The sequence below is a fragment of the Eleginops maclovinus genome, chromosome 10 (assembly GCF_036324505.1).
Source record: "Eleginops maclovinus isolate JMC-PN-2008 ecotype Puerto Natales chromosome 10, JC_Emac_rtc_rv5, whole genome shotgun sequence".
NCBI lineage: Eukaryota > Metazoa > Chordata > Actinopteri > Perciformes > Eleginopidae > Eleginops > Eleginops maclovinus.
In genome coordinates, this window is record NC_086358.1 from 19,199,964 (window position 1) to 19,221,952 (window position 21,989).

At 40.3% G+C, this 21,989-nt stretch overlaps 1 protein-coding gene across 2 annotated transcripts in view; it reads left to right on the plus strand.

Moving 5' to 3' along the window:
* Window positions 1–1,947: 1,947 nt before the first annotated feature.
* mtr (5-methyltetrahydrofolate-homocysteine methyltransferase) overlaps window positions 1,948–21,989 on the plus strand; it is a 33,671-nt gene continuing 13,629 nt past the window's right edge. For both annotated transcript variants that reach the window (XM_063894133.1, XM_063894134.1), the window contains exons 1-24: window positions 1,948–2,138; window positions 3,200–3,411; window positions 4,611–4,700; window positions 5,284–5,353; window positions 5,474–5,566; window positions 7,873–7,979; window positions 9,537–9,596; window positions 9,787–9,881; window positions 10,094–10,194; window positions 10,760–10,821; window positions 11,351–11,418; window positions 11,518–11,597; window positions 12,166–12,278; window positions 12,904–13,044; window positions 14,179–14,364; window positions 14,435–14,614; window positions 15,396–15,512; window positions 16,257–16,397; window positions 16,492–16,581; window positions 17,481–17,633; window positions 18,653–18,760; window positions 19,219–19,319; window positions 19,589–19,656; window positions 20,108–20,228. In XM_063894133.1, the coding sequence (XP_063750203.1) occupies window positions 2,099–2,138; window positions 3,200–3,411; window positions 4,611–4,700; window positions 5,284–5,353; window positions 5,474–5,566; window positions 7,873–7,979; window positions 9,537–9,596; window positions 9,787–9,881; window positions 10,094–10,194; window positions 10,760–10,821; window positions 11,351–11,418; window positions 11,518–11,597; window positions 12,166–12,278; window positions 12,904–13,044; window positions 14,179–14,364; window positions 14,435–14,614; window positions 15,396–15,512; window positions 16,257–16,397; window positions 16,492–16,581; window positions 17,481–17,633; window positions 18,653–18,760; window positions 19,219–19,319; window positions 19,589–19,656; window positions 20,108–20,228 (2,597 nt within the window). In that variant the 5' untranslated portion in view covers window positions 1,948–2,098. The remainder of the gene's footprint in view (window positions 2,139–3,199; window positions 3,412–4,610; window positions 4,701–5,283; window positions 5,354–5,473; window positions 5,567–7,872; window positions 7,980–9,536; window positions 9,597–9,786; window positions 9,882–10,093; window positions 10,195–10,759; window positions 10,822–11,350; window positions 11,419–11,517; window positions 11,598–12,165; window positions 12,279–12,903; window positions 13,045–14,178; window positions 14,365–14,434; window positions 14,615–15,395; window positions 15,513–16,256; window positions 16,398–16,491; window positions 16,582–17,480; window positions 17,634–18,652; window positions 18,761–19,218; window positions 19,320–19,588; window positions 19,657–20,107; window positions 20,229–21,989) is intronic.

Genomic DNA, 21,989 nt, shown 5'->3' on the forward strand with positions numbered 1-21,989 from the left:
TGGACTAGAAATGGAAAGACAGAGGGGACAACATGCACTTAGTCAGCCTCAGCTAAATGAATTTCAGTTTCACTGAGTTGAACAAATAAAACTTTTGCGTTGGAAGTATTGACAAGATAGATTGTGTGTGTATATATATATATATATATACAGTGGGGCAAAAAAGTATTTAGTCAGCCACCAATTGTGCAAGTTCTCCCATTTAAAAAGATGAGAGAGGCCTGTAATTTTTATCATAGGTATACCTCAACTATGAGAGACAGAATGAGAAAAAAAAATCCAGGAAATCACATTGTCTGATTTTTAATGAATTAATTGGTAAATTCCTGGTAAAATAAGTATTTGGTCACCTACAAACAAGCAAGATTTCTGGCTCTCACAGACCTGTAACTTCTTCTTTAAGAGGCTCCTCTGTCCTCCACTCGTTACCTGTATTAATGGCACCTTTTTGAACTCGTTATCAGTATAAAAGACACCTGTCCACAACCTCAAACAGTCATACTCCAAACTCCACTATGGCCAAGACCAAAGAGCTGTCAAAGGAGACCAGAGACAAAATTGTAGACCTGCACCAGGCTGGGAAAACTGAATCTGCAATAGGTAAGCAGCTTGGTGTGAAGAAATCAACTGTGGGAGCAATTATTAGAAAATGGAAGACATACAAGACCACTGCTAATCTCCCTCGATCTGGGGCTCCACGCAAGATCTCACCCCGTGGGGTCAAAATGATCACAAGAACGGTGAGCAAAAATCCCAGAACCACACGGGGGGAGCTAGTGAATGACCTGCAGAGAGCTGGGACCAAAGTAACAGAGGCTACCATCAGTAACGCACTACGCCGCCAGGGACTTAAATCCTGCAGTTCCAGACGTGTCCCCCTGCTTAAGCCAGTACATGTCCAGGCCCATCTGAAGTTTGCTAGAGGGCATTTGGATGATCCAGAAGAGGATTGGGAGAATGTCATATGGTCAGATGAAACCAAAATAGAACTTTTTGGTAAAAACTCAACTCGTCGTGTTTGGAGGAGAAAGAATGCAGAGTTGCATCCAAAGAACACCATACCTACTGTGAAGCATGGGGGTGGAAACATCATGCTTTGGGGCTGTTCTTCTGCAAAGGGACCAGGACGACTGATCCGTGTAAAGGAAAGAATGAATGGGGCCATGTATCGTGAGATTTTGAGTGAAAACCTCCTTCCATCAGCAAGGGCACTGAAGATGAAGCGTGGCTGGGTCTTTCAGCATGACAGTGATCCCAAACACACCGCCAGGGCAACGAAGGAGTGGCTTCGTAAGAAGCATTTCAAGGTCCTGGAGTGGCCTAGCCAGTCTCCAGATCTCAACCCCATAGAAAATCTTTGGAGGGAGTTGAAAGTCCGTGTTGCCCAGCGACAGCCCCAAAACATCACTGCTTTAGAGGAGATCTGCATGGAGGAATGGGCCAAAATACCAGCAACAGTGTGTGAAAACCTTGTGAAGACTTACAGATAACGTTTGACCTCTGTCACTGCCAACAAAGGGTATATAACAAAGTATTGAGATGAACTTTTGTTATTGACCAAATACTTATTTTCCACAATAATTTGAAATAAATTCTTTAAAAATCCTACAATGTGATTTCCTGGATTTTTTTTTCTCATATATATATATATATATATACACACACAAACATACACATATTTTTTTTATTTAGTTTCTGCTTAACGCTATATATATATATATATATATATATATATATATTATATATACACACACACACACAAACATACATACACATATATTTTTTTTAAAAGGTATATTTATAAATATATGTATCTCTAAAAACTTTGAACCTATAAATAGCATTAGCTAAACGATCAAATGACATGAAATGTAATGTTCAGAGGTATTGTTAGCGTAAATAAGTGTGTTCACGCTTTTATTGTGAAGGTCTTATGGCGGAAGTGTAAATGTTACCACCTCAGACGGCCTCAAGTCAAGCCGCTGAGTTTCCGGGAAAATAAGAGCCGATGGCTTGGTTCTGAAAGACTGAACTTACAATATTAGACTCTCTTTTCAGAAGGACTATAGGACTTTTCACCCGTCTGCCTCTTTGCAAGATGGCCCCGACTAATGTCATAAAGTTCTCTTCCGAAGCGGGTAAATATACCTCTGTTAGCTTACCCGGTGTTAACAGTTAGCCTTTAGCCTACAGTGCTAACTGTGTGTCTGCTGCCCACTTATAACCCCACGTGTGTGTATGTGTGAAGTTTAACGAGCTAACCGTAACTAAGTGACATGCAGCCGGATGTTGGTTTCTGTAGAGTCAGCGATTTTAGTACACGTAATGAGTCATTACTAACCACTACAATTTAACAGAGCAGGTTATTGCATACATTGCAATTGTGTTATTCTGAATAGTAATATGGCAACTAGCTGGAGGGGTTGTTTGGGGGGATTGGGGGTGGAGTTGAAGTGCTATATGACAGGAGCAACATCTGGAAGTCTATAGTTTATTGCTATGTTCATATCTTCATTTAATATGGGAAGGATATTGTAGAGGACTGCAACTAACATTGTTTTTGTTTTATATGCAACATGATTTTGGTCTTATTTTGTATGTGATTGATAATGTCAGTCAGTGCAATCTAAACTGGCTCAGCCATTACACAGTGGCAGGACTGCTGTGTGTATTCCAAGTGCAACCAGTAGTTTTAGAGCTGTGTATTAAAGTTATAGCCCAACTAATCAATCAGATGGGCCAATCAATCTAGCATTGTTAGCCTGATTAGATTATATTAGTTTCCATTTTATTGTCATTGCCCACAGTCACAGATTTATTAGCAGATAACTTATAAGCACTGAAATATCACTTTTCTCTTATAGCTTGTAGCATCTATCAAAGGTCCCTAGAACTCATTACACACAAACGCTGACTCTGTTAGTAGAGATAATTCATCAACATGTTTTTTTTAATGTTTCTTTCTGATCAAGAAACTTCATGATGACTTATTAAGTGATTTCTAATGTAATTTAGTGAAATCAGTGCCCAGTAGGAATCATCCAATGTCAGAAATGATGCACACTCATTAAAAAAAAAAAACATCAGGAGAAGGTTTTATGTTCTTTAATCATATTACTCAGCCTATTTTCCTTCATTTAAAGTCCTGTTGTCTATTTGTAAAATCCTTGATAAACATAGGTTCCATTTATTTTCCCAGGATGCAGCTGTCCATTGGAGTCCGAGCTGCGAGCAGTGCTGCAGCAAAGGGTCATGGTCTTGGACGGTGGTATGGGAACCATGATCCAGCAGCATAAACTTGAAGAGGAACATTTCAGGGGAGAGGAGTTTAAAGAGCACCCTCTTTCTCTGAGGGGCAATAACGACCTTCTCAGTCTCACGCAGCCAGAAATCATTTACACGATACACAAGGTAACAATCCAGGGAACAAAACTTCAGCACTAACCCTGAGGGATATCAGTCAGGCAGTTCATTTCACTTTGATCTGGCGTTTTCACAGTTATCTTATGACAGCAAAGTACCATCAAGAAATATTTTTGGCTTTATAAAAACACAATTTAATTGTTAACAAAATACATGTTAATGCTAGCTATAGAAAAAAAGAAATCACCATCGCATTTTTCACAACAAAGAATCAGACTCAGAAATTGTTTTATTGCCAAATACTTTTACACATACAAGGAACTATTATAAAAAGAACATATTTTTTTAATCTAAAATCCAGAGAAATATTTAAATGGAATGAAATATACAAAATAAATCCAGATTAAATAATAATACACTTTATTTGTATAGCACCTTTCATGCACAAAGCAGCCCAAATTACTACAAGAAGAAAATAGAGAGCAATCTAAAACATCAGCAGTGATCCTGATGAAAGTCCCTTGAAGTGAAGCTGAAAATAAATTAAAATAGGGTCAAATAATAACATTTTAAAGAGAAAATTAAAAATGTAAAATAAAAGCAAAACTGAAAAAATACAGTAAAACATGAACAATGATACCAGTGAGAATTGAAAGTTAACCCACATTCAAAGCCACCCTAAAAAGATAGGTTTTTAATTAACCTTTAAACAATTGAAGGGAATTAGCTAAATTTGAGTTAACTGTTGTTTTTTATCGTTTATTATATGCTGTTAAACTCATTTGTCTATTAAATTAATAATAGAAACTCACAAACTGTCAAGAAAGGACATATTTTTACAACCTATTTCCTTATTAAACAGACAAATAGAAACCTTAAACACACTTCAGACCGGACAGAAAAGAACCATATTTACCTAAATACTTTAGGCTAGCCTTTCCACTCTTCCAACAGTAACCAACTTTAGTTTGATGGAAAGAAAAGCATAAAACACAGAGTGATATGTGAAAATATGCTGACTCAGCACTCTGCTTTACAGTACTCTGCCCCCTTTGTGTCTCTCTGTCTGCCTGCTGAGGACTCCGGCTGAGTGGGGCACATTTTTTGTTGTCAGGCCACCTAATTGGATTATTATTTATACAAAGGCTGGCCAAAAAGGACATGTGCTGTAATTGTCCCAACGTGAATTGGTGTGTTTTATCCTATTATTCTCATCCTTTGGTAAATCCAAAGCTCTGTGTTTACAGGACTACCTGCTGGCTGGTGCTGACATCATCGAGACCAACACATTCAGTAGCACCTCTGTGGCGCAAGCAGACTACGGACTGGAACTCTTGGTATGAAGTGTGACTCTGACAATGGCACAACTCAAGCACTGACCCCCATTTTCACATGCAGCTATTACACCGAGTTCTTTGACCTTGCTCTTATCTCCACTAGAGACTGCAACATCCTCCCTGCCCTCAGCCGACCTGGCATAAAAACAGCCCGCTCGTCTAAGCAAACCTCGTACCTCAAACATTGTTGTGGCTTGAATTCCAAAAAGAATGTTGAATTGCAAAACTGTTCTCCTGAAATGGTGCATTGGCTTGATTTATTTTAGACCTATTAACTGATCATTTGAGTTCAGTTTGTGTGCATCTCTGAGTGCCCTTCTAGTTTGTTAAAGATCATAAATCATAATTTTTTCATACTTATCTTCTGACATTTTGGCAGGTATTGCATCCGCCTCCAGTTGTCTTCATAGAATCTCTGGATCTGTATTCCCTGTGTGTGTAGTTTCATGTGATTTAGGATGTTTATATGTACTGCCCCACTCATCAGACAGGCTACTTCAGGTTCCATGCAACCATTACGAAGTCAGTAGTTGCCAGCTCCTTTCTTACTTTAAAGTGACATGTTGTGTTTTTGTGTGTGCAGGCTTATCGTCTCAACAGAGCGTCCGCAGAGCTGGCGAGGAGGGCCGCTGATGATGTCACCAAACAAACAGGTCAGCTGACTGTTTTTAATTCCTGCAGCACATCACTATCAGCAGATAAGCACACACTCCCTGGCTCTCTGCGACTTCATTATGTGTGTATCATTAATTCTAATCTATTTGTGTCATCAGGTTCTAAGCGCTATGTGGCGGGGGCTGTGGGGCCCACAAATAGGACCCTGTCTGTTTCGCCGTCTGTGGACAGACCGGACTTCAGGAACATCAGTAAGATGACTTCCTGTTCCCTTTCTGTTTGAACATTGCATTTTTGGACACTGGAAAGTTAAATTCATTTTATTCACAAATTATAAAAAGTACAATCACGAGACATAATAAAGATATGTGGAATGGGACACCTCGATAAGCTATGTACTTGACTTGAGTATTTCCATTTTTGGCTACTTTTTTACTTCTACTCCAATATAATTCAGACATAAATCATGTGTTTACTCCACTACATTTACGTAGTACCTTTAGTTTCTTTACAGATCTGGATTAATTACATAAAGAAATGAGGTTAACCCTTAAATCAGACTGTAGTTCACCTGGAGTAAATCCAGCAGCTACCCTGCAGTATACAAAGTCATTCAAACTAGCTGCACCTTTACCAGCTCTGAGAACACTTTAATGATCAATCATTATAAAACATATCAGAGATATTATTCTGAAATGGACCAATCAAACAATGACTACTTTTACTGTCGCTACTTTAAGTACATTTAGATGAGAGTACTTTCTACTTTCACTGGAGGAACATTTAGAATACTTTTACTGTGACAGAGTATTCCTACACTCTGGTACTTCTACTTTACTCAAGTACAAGACCTGAGTACTTCTACTTTTACTCAAGTACAAGATCTGAGTACTTCTACTTTACTCAAGTACAAGATCTGAGTACTTCTACTTTAACTCAAGTACAAGATCTGAGTACTTCTACTTTACTCAAGAACAAGATCTGAGTACTTCTACTTTACTCAAGTACAAGATCTGAGTACTTCTACTTTTACTCAAGAACAAGATCTGAGTACTTCTACTTTACTCAAGTACAAGATCTGAGTACTTCTACTTTAACTCAAGTACACGATCTGAGTACTTCTACTTTTACTCAAGTACAAGATCTGAGTACTTCTACTTTTACTCAAGTACAAGATCTGAGTACTTCTACTTTAACTCAAGTACAAGATCTGAGTACTTCTACTTTTACTCAAGAAGATCTGAGTATTTTCGTCTTTAGCTCAAGTACCACATTTGAGTACTCCTCCCACCTCTGCTATTTATAATATACACTGCCCGGCCAATAATATGTCATTGGATCGCCTTCAGCTTTGATTACGGCATGCATTCGCTGTGGCATCGTTTCCACAAGCTTCTGCAACGTCACAACATTTATTTCTGTCCAGAGTTGCATACATTTTCTTTTGATCTTGAATTGATGACGGGAGATTTGGACCACTGCGCAAAGTCTTCTCCAGCACATCCCAAAGATTCTCAATCAGGTTCAGGTCTGGACTCTGTGGTGGCCAATCCATGTGTGAAAATGATGTCTCATGCTCCCTGAACCACTCTTTCACAATTTGAGCCCGATGGATCCTGGCATTGCTATCTTGGAACATGCCCGTGCCATCAGGGAATAAAGAATCCATTGATGGAATAACCTGGTCATTCATATATTCAGGTAGTCAGCTGACCTCATTCTTTGGGCCCATAACGTTGCTGAACCTAGACCAGACCAACTGCAGCAGCCCCAGATCATAGCACTGCCCCCACAGGCTTGTGACATTTTTTTTTGGCCGGCAGTGTATATTAATAACATGTCTAGAACTGGAGAGAGCACATGTATTATACAGAAACATGTACAAGCTAAAAAACACCTAACAGTAAGTACCCTAAACTACTAATTCATCAGTCTAAATATTGATTCAAAATGTTAAGATATATTAAAAAAGTCAAGTTTATTTATATACAGTAGCACCTTTCAACACAAAGCAATTTAAAATGCTTTACAAAAATGAAACATTAAAGGAAAAATAATGTTACAAAATGCATTTCAGAGTAGAGTAACCTGTTCAGAGGTTTTCAGCATGGTGTTGTTAAGCTTTGACAGATCAGGTGCACATCTGCTGCTTTAAGCTCTTTTTGGGACTATGTTTTCTGGGGGCAAATTGTTGGACATGGGAAAAGTCAAGGGGTTTATAGGTATTAAAAAGTAATGTTTAGCGCGGAAAGAAAGAGAAATAAACTCAACTAGACTTCAACCAGTCAAGTGGCCACAGCAGTTCGGTTATTGTTGTTCATGCTGGCTTACTGACAGATAGGACGGGTCATGACATGAAAACGCTGAGTAAGTCAAATAACATGTCATGCTACACCTTTTCTACTGCTTTATGCAAAGAGAAAAACCTTTTCCTCGACTCATTTACAAGAGAAATCTTTAAGAAAGGCCCGCTGGATGACTTTCACATGCACATGAATAATAAAGCAATGTGATGTACAGTATGTAAACATGTTGACTGTGTGTGTGTCCTCCCCAGCGTTTGATGAGCTGGTGAAAGCCTACACGGAGCAGGTCAGAGGTTTGTTGGACGGGGGAGCAGACATCATTCTGGTGGAAACCATCTTTGATACAGCCAACGCCAAGGTAGGTCTTATCTGATGGGTCTAAAAATGTTAACTAAAGCGTATTACCTTTTACAATTAATGGATCGTTATTGTTGGGCGATATGATGGTAAAACTGTGCACTGGTAGTAATGTGCCCACCACAGGAGATTCTGTTATGATGTTAAAATATGGCCGTTACTGATGCCCTGCCTGAAGTGAGCATTTTTTGCAAAAATGTGAAGAAACCATATGACACATCATCATCCCCGGTTGGATTAAGCCACTTGTTTAGGGCTAACCGCCTGGATTACCAAAATATGAGTTGATCAAAACTCATATTGTAATAAAAGGAAACAGCTAGACAGGGAAAGCTAAATGTAAGGTCACATGCCTGAATACAGGGAGGACAACATTTCCTGGTGAGGCGATAATCCCCCTTAAAAGTTCACCACATGCTCCAAACTGCATTCAAAGTGGAGAAACTAATGCAACCGCAAGCAAATGTTCTGATTGGATTATAATAAAGGTGAAGGGCAGGCCAAGGTTCATTTTGGGATGTGGGACTGTTCCCATAGTTAGGGCTAGCCAGTGATATCCAACCAGGAGCTTTAATTGGATACTGCTGTCCTGCCTCAGCTACATGTATCACCGTTTGGTATGAGATAGTCCAGTAAGAATCTGGCGTTAAATACGTTTAGATCTATAATGTAGATGCTGCTATTTTGACATCTCACCCGGAGTGTTTGTCAGTTATTAGAATTATGAAATATTAGAAGGCTTCAGTACCTTGATGTTCTTTCAGTTAATTTATAGTGCAACAAAATAAAATAAAAATGTTTACTCAATATTTGACATGTTTTAGAAACATTATACAGAATAAAGACGAGTGTAATATATGCTTATAATACTGATAAACTCTGCTTTACTGTTAACACTTTGAGGCTGCATGTAATCCAATCCAATCCAACTTTATTTATATAGCACATTTAAAAAACAACAGAGTTGACCAAAGTGCTGTACATCAATAAATACATAAAAAGAAGCATAAATACAAATAAACGAAACCGAGACAGAAACATGGCCACCGACTGCAAACTACGATGTAAAAACATTTGTAAAACACAATTTAAAAGACATACACCGACACTTGTTATACATGGTCTGCAAAAGCACGAGAGAACAAGTACGTCTTCAAACGAGATTTAAAAACAGGCAAAGTGGGAGCAAGTCTGATCAGGGGGGGCAGATCGTTCCACAGCCGGGGAGCTGCAACAGCCATGGCCCTGTCTCCCCGCTGCTTTAACCTCGACCTCGGGACTACAAGGAGGGGGTTGTCAACAGACCTCAGTGACCGGGAGGATGTATATGGTTGTTAGAGTTCTTCCAGGTAAAGTGGGGCAAAACCATTAAGCGCCTTAAAATTATTTCTAAATTTGATTGGAAGCCAGTGCAAATGTCTTAATGGAAACCTGCCAGCCAATTTGAAAAGAGGATTTCCATAAATATGTTACAAATCTGACTCAAAGTTTATGATACCAGATTAATGCAACCTGATATTGTACGTATTTGTTCACCTCTGTATGTTTCCATGTACAGGCTGCCTTGTTTGCCATCGACCTGCTGTTTGAAAAGAGCTATGAAAGGAAACCTATATTTGTAAGTGTGATGTCCTCAGTTTGGGCCTAGGGTTTGCACATGAGACTTGTTTTTATATATATTATATTAAAAATATGTTCTCTTACTTACAATTGATCACAATTTAGCCATATGTCTTAAACAAATTGACGCTAACCAAGCATTCTCGGGGTATTAGTTTATCTATAATTAATTAAATCTCCTCACACAGATCTCAGGGACCATCGTTGACCGCAGTGGCCGAACTCTTTCCGGTCAGACAGGAGAAGCTTTTGTAGTGAGTGTGTCCCACGTTAACCCTCTATGGTGAGCTAACTAACTACACACACTTTATATTAACAGTGACGTAACATATTTCTTATTTTTATTATATTGTATTTTGCTGCTGTAACTAAAACAATTCCCAGTTTGGGATGAATAAAGTATTTCTGATACTGATTCTGATACCTCCTCGCCTCTGGGCTGCAGTATGAGTCTGATATCTGGTCTATCACTGGTTCTGTCTCTCTGTGTTGCAGCATCGGTCTGAACTGTGCCTTGGGGGCCACAGAGATGAGGCCATTTATTGAAGCCATCGGGAAAAGCACCTCAGCTTTTATCATCTGTTATCCCAACGCAGGTAACCCTCATTCTGAACAGAAGCACGTCTTCAGCGCTGTCTGGGCCTGGACTTTATGGTTTTACTATAAACGTCTTAAATCCAAAAGTTGCAACTCAAAAATTCTAAGACATGATTTTATATATTTCTTATAAATATTTCATCAAACAAAAAAATGGTAATAGAGAAATAAATGTAATGATTCTTTGTTAAACTGAAAAATTATTCTCTGGAAGTCTAGAAACAATTCATTCACACTCCAGACTTCATGTAAATGTGCACTGACCTCAATATGCTACAGATGTTAACAAATGTAAAGATAAATGATTGAAAATTATGAATAAAATTGAACATTTTATATTTTAATTGAGTGAGATAGAATATTTTTATACACTTTCAATTTAATAAAAAAGATGCACTACCATCAAACTGCAGACACAGCAATTACAGGAGTTTCATAATTTTGGAGAGTTTTTAAATTCAGGTTAGTTTAGTATTAGTGTTGTACTGTAAATGATCCAGCATGTTGCTAAATGTAATGATGATGTAATGATGCCATGGACTCTGCCCTCTGTGTTTCTGTCAGGTCTTCCCAACACATTTGGAGATTATGATGAAACCCCAGAAGTAACATCCTCCAATTTGAAGGTTCTATTCTATCATTTATTTAAAGGACTGGTGTTTGATGTTAAGATATACAGTATACAACACATTGATCTGTTTATGATCCATGTATCACAACTTTACAGTAATATTTGCTTCAAGAATATTATTTACAAAATGTTAACAAAAACTCCTCATTTTGGCCTGTACATGCGTCCTTCAGGTGAATGATCTCATTATTACTTGGATTGCTGATTGGCTGCTTGATAACTTGCTATAGTGTCACACTTCTTGCAGAAACGTATTTATCATGAACCTGTTAATGAAGTCAGATTTCATTACGTAATAATAATAGTTTGATATCAATATTCTCAGGTTTGTGTGTGTGCATACATATTTGTGCTATTACATTTTTTTTAATAACAGTTCTCTCTCAAAAACAGACAGTAGTCTAACAACCATCCTGGTAAAAACAGTTGATATAATACTATGTTCTAAGAAGGTCTATCTGAATATTGCTGACTCATTCCTGCCGCTGACTGAATATTCATATTTATTATATCTGTGTCTGCAGGAGTTTGCTATGGATGGACTGGTGAATATTGTGGGAGGCTGCTGTGGGACCACACCAGGACACATCAGGTCATTAGGTCCTTTCTCTTTTCTTAAAATAAATAAATCATGGCCGTTTTTTTAAATATTTAAAAATATTTCTCCATCCCCTTTTTCTTTTTCATACAGGGCCATATCAGAAGCAGTCAAACACTGTCCGCCCAGAGTCCCTGCTGCTGATATCTATCAGGACTACATGCTGCTGTCAGGTATTGACCCTCCTGTTACCATCTGTAAAAGTTTTGCGTAAAGGCAGTCCCTGATATGTGTCAGGTTAATCTCATTTTCAAAAAGACTTTCACGTTAAAGCGTAATATTACAGTTATAATAATTATTGTGTTTTGGATTTATAAAAGCTCTTCACAAGTCAAATGTATTTTTCATTCATAATGGAACTTTGTTTGTGCATGTTTAACACATCCACTGCTATTATTGGAGTGTTCCCGGGACACCACCCTGTCCTCTACTCATAACATAAGATAAGAGGTATTTATTAATCCCAAACTGGGAATTGTTTGCGTTGCAGCAGCATAAAGCAAAACAAGGCATTGTACATAATTAGAAATTAAAAATAGAAACAAACAATTCTAAAATAGAAACATCTCAAAAATACTCGAAAGAAAAAAGCTAAATAAGAGAATAAAAGTAGTATAAAAAGAGAAAAAATCAATATACACAGGGAGCTGCTGCCACCTGCACAGCGCCAACAGCAAATGATACTCATCCCTGTTTGACCAAAACAAGGCTTAATGTGATCAAATATTTTCTCCTTCTCAGGTTTGGAGCCGTTCAGGATCGGCCCTTACACAAACTTTGTTAACATCGGTGAGCGCTGCAATGTGGCGGGGTCCCGCAAGTTTGCAAAGCTGATCATGTCAGGAAACTACGAGGTGAGACACACTCTGGGTAAAAGTATATTGGGGGACCCAACAGTGGGCTTTGGAAGCAGAGGAAACGTGTTGTTTGTGTTAAGACTGTAGTATGTTGCTGCTCTTTGAACGTGTTTTTGGGCAGTATAGGGTGATTCAAAACAAACTAAAATTGGCACAGCTGTAAGGACTTTCGAAAATGACTGCAGTGACTGGGCTTAAGTGGCACACATGTCATGGTGGGATAAAGTTGCTTTGATTCTCATGAGCCCCTAGGCCTCATCCCAAACACTGTATATCTCTACTTTTAAAGTTTTGTGACAAACAGAAAGTCTGAATGGTGTGCTTCAGTTATGAGTTTTTAAACAATATGGCTGCAAAGTTTTGTGTGTTTCTAAGGGCTCAGATATTTAAGTCTAGTGACATGCAAATCATAATCTGTGACCATTCTAGAACATAGAAATGGTGCCCATATGTGTTGCTCAGAAGTACGGCGAGGGCCAAGTCATCCCCTCCTGCAAATAACTTTAATTATCATTTTTCTTTGTTGTAATTGTTACGATTTAATTTGTAATCTTTCATAAAATCAGATCTATAACTGAATATAAATGTTTGTTTGGTGTGTGTCTCTCTGCTTGTTGTCCAGGAGGCTCTCAGCATTGCTAAAGCACAGGTGGAGATGGGGGCCCAGGTCCTGGATATAAACATGGACGAGGGGATGCTGGAGGGCCAGACAGCTATGACCCGGTTCTGTAACTTGATAGGTTCTGAGCCAGACATCGCACGGGTAGGGAGCTGAAAGGCAGTGGAAGTATACTCATAAATAATCCATATGGTTTGCCATTTAACTTTATTAAGTATGTCGGGACACAGAAATGACGGCCAAGCTCATCAAGTGTTATTGTAGGAGAGGTTATTTCGAGCTTCTCTATCTCTAGGGATAACAATTTCGGTTGGTCCAACACTGAAATACCTCAGCAACTATTGCATGGATTGTCACAACATTTAAACATTTCATACACTCACCCTTCAGAATGAATTATTGCCATTATTAGGTGAAAATGACTTCCATAATTCTGTTTTTGATCAAATACCAGCACGCTAACGACATTCTCAGCAGCTATTTGTTTATCTGTGTTACTTAATTAACTAATTCTAGCATCCTGACAAGTCAGATGGTTGTCATGGTAAACATAACATCTGCTACGTGTGACCTTATTATCATAAAGATGTTGGTGCAAGAGTTGCATTCATGGAATTGTCTATTTCTGATTGCCTCCAGGTGTGTGTGTGTGTGTGTGTGTGTGTGTGTGTGTGTGTGTGTGTGTGTGTGTGTGTGTGTGTGTGTGTGTGTGTGTGTGTGTGTGTGTGTGTGTGTGTGTGTGTGTGTGTGTGTGTGTGTGTGTGTGTGTGTGTGTGTGTGTACTTTTACTCATCGACTAACTGATTAGATTTGGGTGGTTAAATGTCACTGTGTCCTTGTCAGCATGATATCTGAGGGGATTTCTTCACATTTGGCTCAAAGATGGAATAATTAAAATGTGGTGGTCAAACTGTCCATTTGACTGTGACCTCACATCCCCATCATTCACTTAATATCTAAAGGACCCTTGAAGGAGATTGCATTACACAGTCACCACTTTGACTCAAGGATGAGATGGTCAGAAGGTCAATGTGACCTCACAACAAGTGCTTTTGGCCATATATACATCATTTACATGCACATTATTTCCACACAAATAATTCATTGTATAAAATGATGAAGTGTTAACATTCAGAGACATATGACTAGCTGAAGAAGGCATTTAACTGCGAGTTCTAATTAAAATGTTCCCTTCTGCTAATCTGCTCAGTATATATTAAACAAAAAACAATTAGCCGATCTTTCTTTCACCGCTGTGCTTTGTCTTCCTCCTGCCAGGTTCCTCTGTGCATCGACTCCTCTAACTTCTCGGTGATCGAGGCCGGGCTGAAATGCTGTCAGGGGAAGTGCATAGTGAACAGCATCAGCCTGAAGGAGGGAGAGGAGGAGTTCTTACACAGAGCTGCCACTGTGAAGCGCTACGGAGCTGCTGTGGTCGTCATGGCCTTTGACGAGGAGGGACAGGTAAGGAGTTAGACACACACATGCACACAAAAACACACTTATGTGCGGACACGCATGCTCCCCTCTCTAGGCCACAGACGCAGAGCGGAAGGTGGAGATCTGCACTCGGGCCTACAATCTGCTGGTCAGCAAAGTGGGATTCAACCCCAACGACATCATCTTTGACCCCAACATTCTTACTATCGGCACAGGCATGGAGGAACACAACGACTACGCCATCTACTTCATCAGAGCCACCAAAATGATCAAGGTATGCACCTGTCAGTCAATAAAAAATTAAACTTGTATTCAACCGATCATCGACTTCTCTGATTAGCAACCTTTTCTGAATCAAATTTCAGTCATTAATCACATTTCTGATACAGGGGGTTGTTTGGAGCTTCACACAGACTGGGGGGAAGCTATCACTACTGTACCTGACTGAATTCATTAAAACCCAAGAAGTGCTCCTAGCATGCTTTATGCACTACCCAGATATAATGAAAATATTTGTATATTTGTATTGGAATTATTTTTCAATGTATCTCTCGGGCGGTTATTGTTGAGTTCCTTAAACCTTCTAGTTTTTTCATGCTGAGTTTATCTGTAGTTATTGCATACTGAACGAACACAAATACTGTTTATTTCTGAAACAGCACTTTACTCACTGGGCCATAACATCCCCAACAGACTTGAAAACTAGTGTGTGTGTGTGTGTGTGTGTGTGTGTGTGTGTGTGTGTGTGTGTGTGTGTGTGTGTGTGTGTGTGTGTGTGTGTGTGTGTGTGTGTGTGTGTGTGTGTGTGTGTGTGTGTGTGTGTGTGTGTGTGTGTGTGTGTGTGTGTGTGTGTGTGTGTGTGTGTGTGTGTGTGTGTGTGTGTGTGTGTGTGTGTGTGTGTGTGTGTGTGTGTGTGTGTGTGTGTGTGTGTGTGTGTGTGTGTGTGTGTGTGTGTGTGTGTGTGTGTGTGTGTGTGTGTGTGTGTGTGTGTGTGTGTGTGTGTGTGTGTGTGTGTGTGTGTGTGTGTGTGTGTGTGTGTGTGTGTGTGTGTGTAGGAGACATTACCAAGAGCCAGGGTGAGTGGAGGTCTGTCCAACCTATCTTTCTCCTTCAGAGGGATGGAGGCCATCAGAGAAGCCATGCACGGAGCGTTTCTCTACCAGGCTATCAAGGTTAGCACTGAGCACAACCATCCACCCGCTGTCAGTGCAGCTCCAGGGACACTATTAGTAGGGTCTGCGCTTTATCCTGAATATTTACAACAATGTTTTACAGGAAAAGTTATTTTGTTTGGATGAGAATACCATAAATAATATGACCTCTTTTGTTTTAAATTAGGACAGCAGGGCTTTTATAATTAGGCAGATATAACCAGCATCCCTTACAAGTGTTAACAATGAATGGGTTTTTTGAATTGTTTGAACTGAAGGTTAAATGAGAGTTCTTTAAAGCTGTTTTGGCCCAACTTCAGGAAGCTCCTCTAGCCTGAACATGAAGAAAAACTACTTGAGTATTTATTTGTATACCTTGTATAGCCTTTATTTAGCCTCTTGCGATGATAATAATAATAATAATAATAATAATAATAATAATAATAATAATAATAATACATTTCTTTAACATGTTCACTAAATTGACTAATACAAAACATACAAATAAAATTGCAGCCCAGCAAAGTGACAGAGACCAAAACTCTGGGAATAAGGTGCTGGATGCTGAGTGAGCAACATGCATTTATGATGCATGAGAGCATATAGATAAAGTAGGAGAAGAAAAGATGAATGCCGAAAGTCTCTTTACAGTCTAAGCCTACAACAGCATAACTATGGTCCAGTTCAAGGGAGCCTGAACCAGCCCTAATTATGTTTATCCACATCCTGCTTACTCGTAACACTGTGTGCTCTGTCCCGCGTCAGGACGGTATGGATATGGGCATAGTGAATGCTGGGAACTTGCCGGTGTATGATGACATAGATAAAGAGCTGCTGTTACTGTGTGAGAACCTCATCTGGAACAAAGATGCTGAGGCTACGGAGAAACTGCTGACCTACGCTCAGGTAAACACACATGCAGACACACATGCAGACAGGTCATACACCTGTGTGTTGTTGCTTTGGTTAGCAGTTGTTCCTCTTCTTCTCTTGCTCACAGAACAACGTGAAAGGAGCCAAGAAGGTTTTTCAGACGGATGAATGGAGGGAAGGAAGTGCGGAGGAGAGGCTGGAGTATGCCCTCATCAAGGTAACACAACTAATCATTGCGCAAGATTATGCTTGACAATTGTTTATCACCTACACTGATCAGACTTAGATTCATGTCAGCCAAGTCTGTAAATATTCTCTAAAAAAAAGATGCAGACATGGATGCGTTTTACAGTAAAGTTGAGAGGCCAGTGTCAGTAAATATCACCTTTTTATTTTACCTGTGTGGACAAAGGAAGGATTTATCACATTATTTTAACATAAAAAGCAAAACATGTTAGGCATCGTGCAGCATTAAAGACTTATTTCCAATGTAATGACCTCAGAATAATCTCTTTCTTAGCTTAAAATGATAGATCTGGGTTTGCAGCCAACAATGAAGTCTTACAATGGGCTTACATGCTAAAAATAAAGACTTTTTCAACCCTAATTTCACGTTGGGTTTAGTTTTTCAATTAAACACCAAGTGAAATTAGGGTTGAAAAATTATATATATTTATAACCAATATCAAAACCATATTTGAGGGTGGGAGTTAGACGATGACTCCCACCCTCTGCCCTCAGAATTTAAGCGTCTTCCTTCGGGAGCTATTGCACAAATAAACAAATCGTAGGAGCTTCACACAGATGCCTATTTATTTACTTATTTATGAATTTTGAATGTGCATTTGTACTAGTGTTTTTCTTTTTTAATGTTTTTAAATGATATTTGACAGAGCAGGGTGTACTTTTATTAGGGATGTGTCGTCTGTATTTGTTTTTAGAGTGTGTCTGGATGGATCCCTTGTCTTTTTATCTACAAACCAAATCTATCTACGGGTACAAATAAATAACCTGAACCTGAAACTAATCATGATTTCCCCTTTTATATGATTCACACAATCTCAATTCCCTGTTTTCATTCCCTCTGTCATGCTCTGGCTGTGTTGCTGCATAAAGGGAATAGACAAGCATGTGGTGGAGGATGTGGAGGAGTGTCGGCTTCAGGTGGACCGCTACACCCGACCCCTGCACATAATCGAAGGGCCCCTGATGAACGGCATGAAGGTGGTGGGGGATCTGTTTGGAGCTGGGAAGATGTTCCTTCCACAGGTAAGAGGAACTCTTTTTCTGTGAACGTCTTCTTGTTGATGGTTGATAGTGTTTGTAAAGTAACTGAGTTAAGGAGAAGTTATAATGTTATCAAAACCTAAAATAATGACAGCAGGGAGTATGAGGGATGCTCTTTCTTCTTCCATAGTAAAGACAGAAAGTTCTCTCGCCATTGATAGTGTTGGACAGTGCCTGACTATAGAGAGATGTTTTGTTGAGATGACAGTATTTAAGATACAGTTTGTAAAGCATTTTGCTGGACTTTTGTAATTCCATCCATGGCAACTGCATCATAAAGGAGTGCGTTATTAAGGTAAGAAAAGAAGTACTTTATTAATCCCATCTGGGAATTTTTTTATTGCAGCAGCATAAAAGAAAACAAGACGTTGCACATAATTAGAAATTAAAAAGTTGAGATAAACAATTCTAAAATAGAAAGAATTAGAGAAAGAAAATACATACAGTATATATATACAGTTGACTGAGTGTTATAATGTGGTTATACAAGGTTTCTGTTGAAGGGGAAAAGAAGGAGTGATATAGCTAAGTACTGGAACACAGCTGTTCTAATGTAGCAGACAATAAGTATAGATTTTTTTTGTTTCCAACATAGGGGCGCAGCGGTTAGCACTATTGCCCAGAGCAAGAGGGTTCTGATTTTAAACAGAATGTAAATGTTTCAAGGTTTCAAGGTTTCAAGGTTTTATTGGTCATATGCACAGCAGATACAGCGTATATGTTGGCAATGAAAATCTTATGTCGCGTGCTCCTCCAACAACTCCACATACATGGTGCAAATAACATAAATAAAATAGTGCAAAAAGAGAGAAGAATGTTTACAATATCAACATAAAAACACTAAGATGTGGAGTTGGTGAGGAGCTCGAGACACGGCAGCCATCCTCGGCGCCATCTTGCTTAAGCAAAATGTACAAGACATATCCCATTTTCATCAATGTTTGTATGTTCACCACTGTTTTACATCAGTTTGATAAACATCAGGTCGTCATATGTTTCAGGTGATCAAGTCTGCCCGGGTCATGAAGAGGGCGGTGGGCCATCTGATTCCCTTCATGGAGAAGGAGAGGGAGGAGATGATGGCTCTGTCAGGCTCAACGGAGGAAGTGGTGAGTTCTGCTACTCCTAAGATGTTATCACAAAGATCAAAATGATTTTCTCAGCAGACCCACATGTAATGCCACAAGAACAGTAAAAGCATGTGTCTAAAAATGCTAACCATTTAAAGTCCAATCCTTTATAACATTAAAAGTACAAGTGACACCCAGGTCATGATGTGTTCCCTTGATCAGAGTCCTTTCATCCTGCATCAGTCTGAATAATAGGTCAACCCAATATTGCTTTTCATTTTACTTGTAATATCATATTTGAATCATCTATGATTAATGCGATAATGAGGTGTTTGTGTCTTTGGGTAAGAGACCCCAAATTGGTCCCGTAGGCATGTCTACAGTATTGAAGTGTGGCTCTGGATAAAAGTGTCAGCAAAATGACATGCACTGTAAAAGCTTTAAACTCACAGATTCCTCCTGTTCCCTGACGCTTGAATTCCTCTCCTCCTCTGCAGGATCCCTATCAGGGCACCATAGTTCTGGCCACGGTGAAGGGAGACGTCCATGATATTGGAAAGAACATCGTGGGTGTGGTGCTGGGTTGCAACAACTTCAGGTATAACTCAGAAAGAGTTTCGACTTTAGTTCTACTCTGAGCTTATGTATTTTATTGAAAATACTATATTTGTCTTTGGCATCAATCAGAAGCAGATTTAGAAGTGCTGTGATCATTAATAGTACTGTTGCTGTTTCTGGTTAACAGCAGAGCCCTTGATGCTGGACCCATACCTGCAGTCCAGAGCATTAACCAGTTCTCCTCTTTATCAGTGTAGTGTCCTGAAAAGAGTGAAGCTTGTGTGTATTAAAACATCTCTTCTCTTTTAGAGTGATCGACATGGGTGTGATGGTCCCCTGTGATCAGATCCTCAGAGAGGCCGTCAAACAGAAAGCAGGTGAATACATCTTAGTTTACATATCGTCAGTGTTAGAAGCTGTGGATTCATTTAAATAAAATCAAAAGTAATTCATCCAATTCATCAATTAGTTGATTACTTAGTATCATACTTGGAAATGTCTCTTATTTTAAGGCTATGTGAAAGGCGATTAAGGTTATAACATTATTATTGTTTATGACTATATTGAGTTATTTCAGGTGTTTAAGGAGCAGCTACAACGTTAGCATTACCTAGCCAAGTGATCTGAACTCCACAAGTGCAAGTAAAAGCCGATTACTTGTCATTTTGAAAAACATACCTAAAAAACATTATTATGCAGTTCTTTGAGCATACTTAAGATAAGCAACAGGGCGACAGTAGATACAGTTACCTCTGATGATGTAATGAACCCAGATACCGTGTCTTCAGCAGCAGCAGTAATGCGGGGTCTGCTGACTTTGTTCTGCAGATATCATCGGTCTGTCTGGTCTCATCACCCCGTCCCTGGATGAGATGATCTATGTAGCCAAAGAGATGGAGAGACTGGGGATGACCACACCCCTGCTGATTGGAGGAGCCACCACATCAAAGTAACACACAGACACACAGACACACACACGCACACGCACACACACACACACACACACACACACACACTTTGTCGGGGCTGTGGGTTCTGACTCGCTTCAATTTGTTTCCAAACAAATGCAGAGATCATTGTAACGTTGCATTACATAATAACATAAAAAATCTACATAATCTTCCTTTATTCAAAGTAACCAGAGGAGAACTTTGTATAATCCAATACGACAAAAAGATCGCGGTCAAAATACTGAACCGCTTTCCCACCTAACATCGGTGTCTCATTATGTAGACCAGTGGTTCCCAACCGGTGTGCCGTGAGCACTGTCCAGGTGTGCCGTAGACTATTTTTATCCATCCATCCATCCATCCATCCATCCATCCATCTATCTTCTCCCGCTTTTCCGTCAGGTAACAGCTCCAGCAGAGAGCCCCAAACTTTCCTTTCCCTGGCCACATCAACGTAGCCTGGTAATACCAGCCTGTTTGACTTCGATTCTCTCCGGCATACAGTCTGGAACAGCGTCATTGGATTTGGATTACTGTAATGGGTGGAAACTTGTCTGATGTTTAAAATCATTGGAGTTCCCTTAACCAATCACTAACGTTTTGGTAATGACGTATGTAATGACGTAAGCCCTTCTCCATGGCTTCTCCGAACTTCTCCCACACCCGCTGCTTTGCCTCAGCCACTGCTGAGGCTGCTGCCCTTCGGACCTGTCGATACCTTGCAACTGCGTCAGGAGTACCCAGGGATAACATATCCCGAAAGGCCTCCTTCTTCAGTCGGAGGGCTTCCCTGACCACCGGTGTCTACCAGGATGTTCGAAGGTTACTGCCCCTTGGGGCACCTAACACCTTGAGATGACAGCTCCCCGCTGCAGATTCGGCAATGGAGGCTTTGAACACCACCCACTCTGGTTCAATGTCCCCAGCCGCCACAGGGATGCCTGAAAAGCTCCGCCGGAGGTGTGAGTTGAAGGCCTCCTGGACTTGGGATTCCTCCAGACGTTCCCGTTCACCCGCAGTACCCGTTTGGGCTTACCATGTCTGTCCAGAGGCTTCCCCTGCCACTCAACCCAACTCACCACCAGATGGTGATCAGTCAACAACTCCGCCCCTCTCTTCACCCGAGTGTCCAAAACATGTGGCCTCAGGTCCGATGATATGATAACAAAATCGATCATGGACCTTCTGCCCAATCACACCCCTCCAAGTGTCTCCATCACTGCCCACGTGTGCGTTGAAGTCTCCCAGCAAGACTAAGGTTTCCCCTTCAGGAGCCCCACACAGGACTTCTGTCAGGGTCTCCAAGAAGGCAGAATACTCTGAACTACTGTTTGGTGCATAAGCACACACAACAGTCAGAGTTTTCCCCCCCATAACCCGCAGGCGTAGGGAGGCGACCCTCTCGTCCACTGGGGTAAACTCCAACAAAGCGGCACTCAACCGGGGGCTTGTGAGTATCCCCACACCCGCTCGGCGCCTCACACCTTGGGCAATTCCGGAGAAGAATAGAGTCCAACCCTTATCCAGAAGTAAGGTTCCAGAGCCGACGCTGTGCGTAGAGGTGAGCCCCATCAGATCCAACTGGTAACGCTCCACCTCCCGCACAAGCTCCGGCTCCTTCCCCCACAGAGAGGTGACATTCCACGTCCCCAAAGCCAACTTCTGTCGCCTGAGTCTGGTCCGTCGAGACCCTCTGCTTTCACTGCCACCCTTCTGGCAGTGCACCCGACCCCATCGCTGTTTCCCGTAGGTGGTGGGCC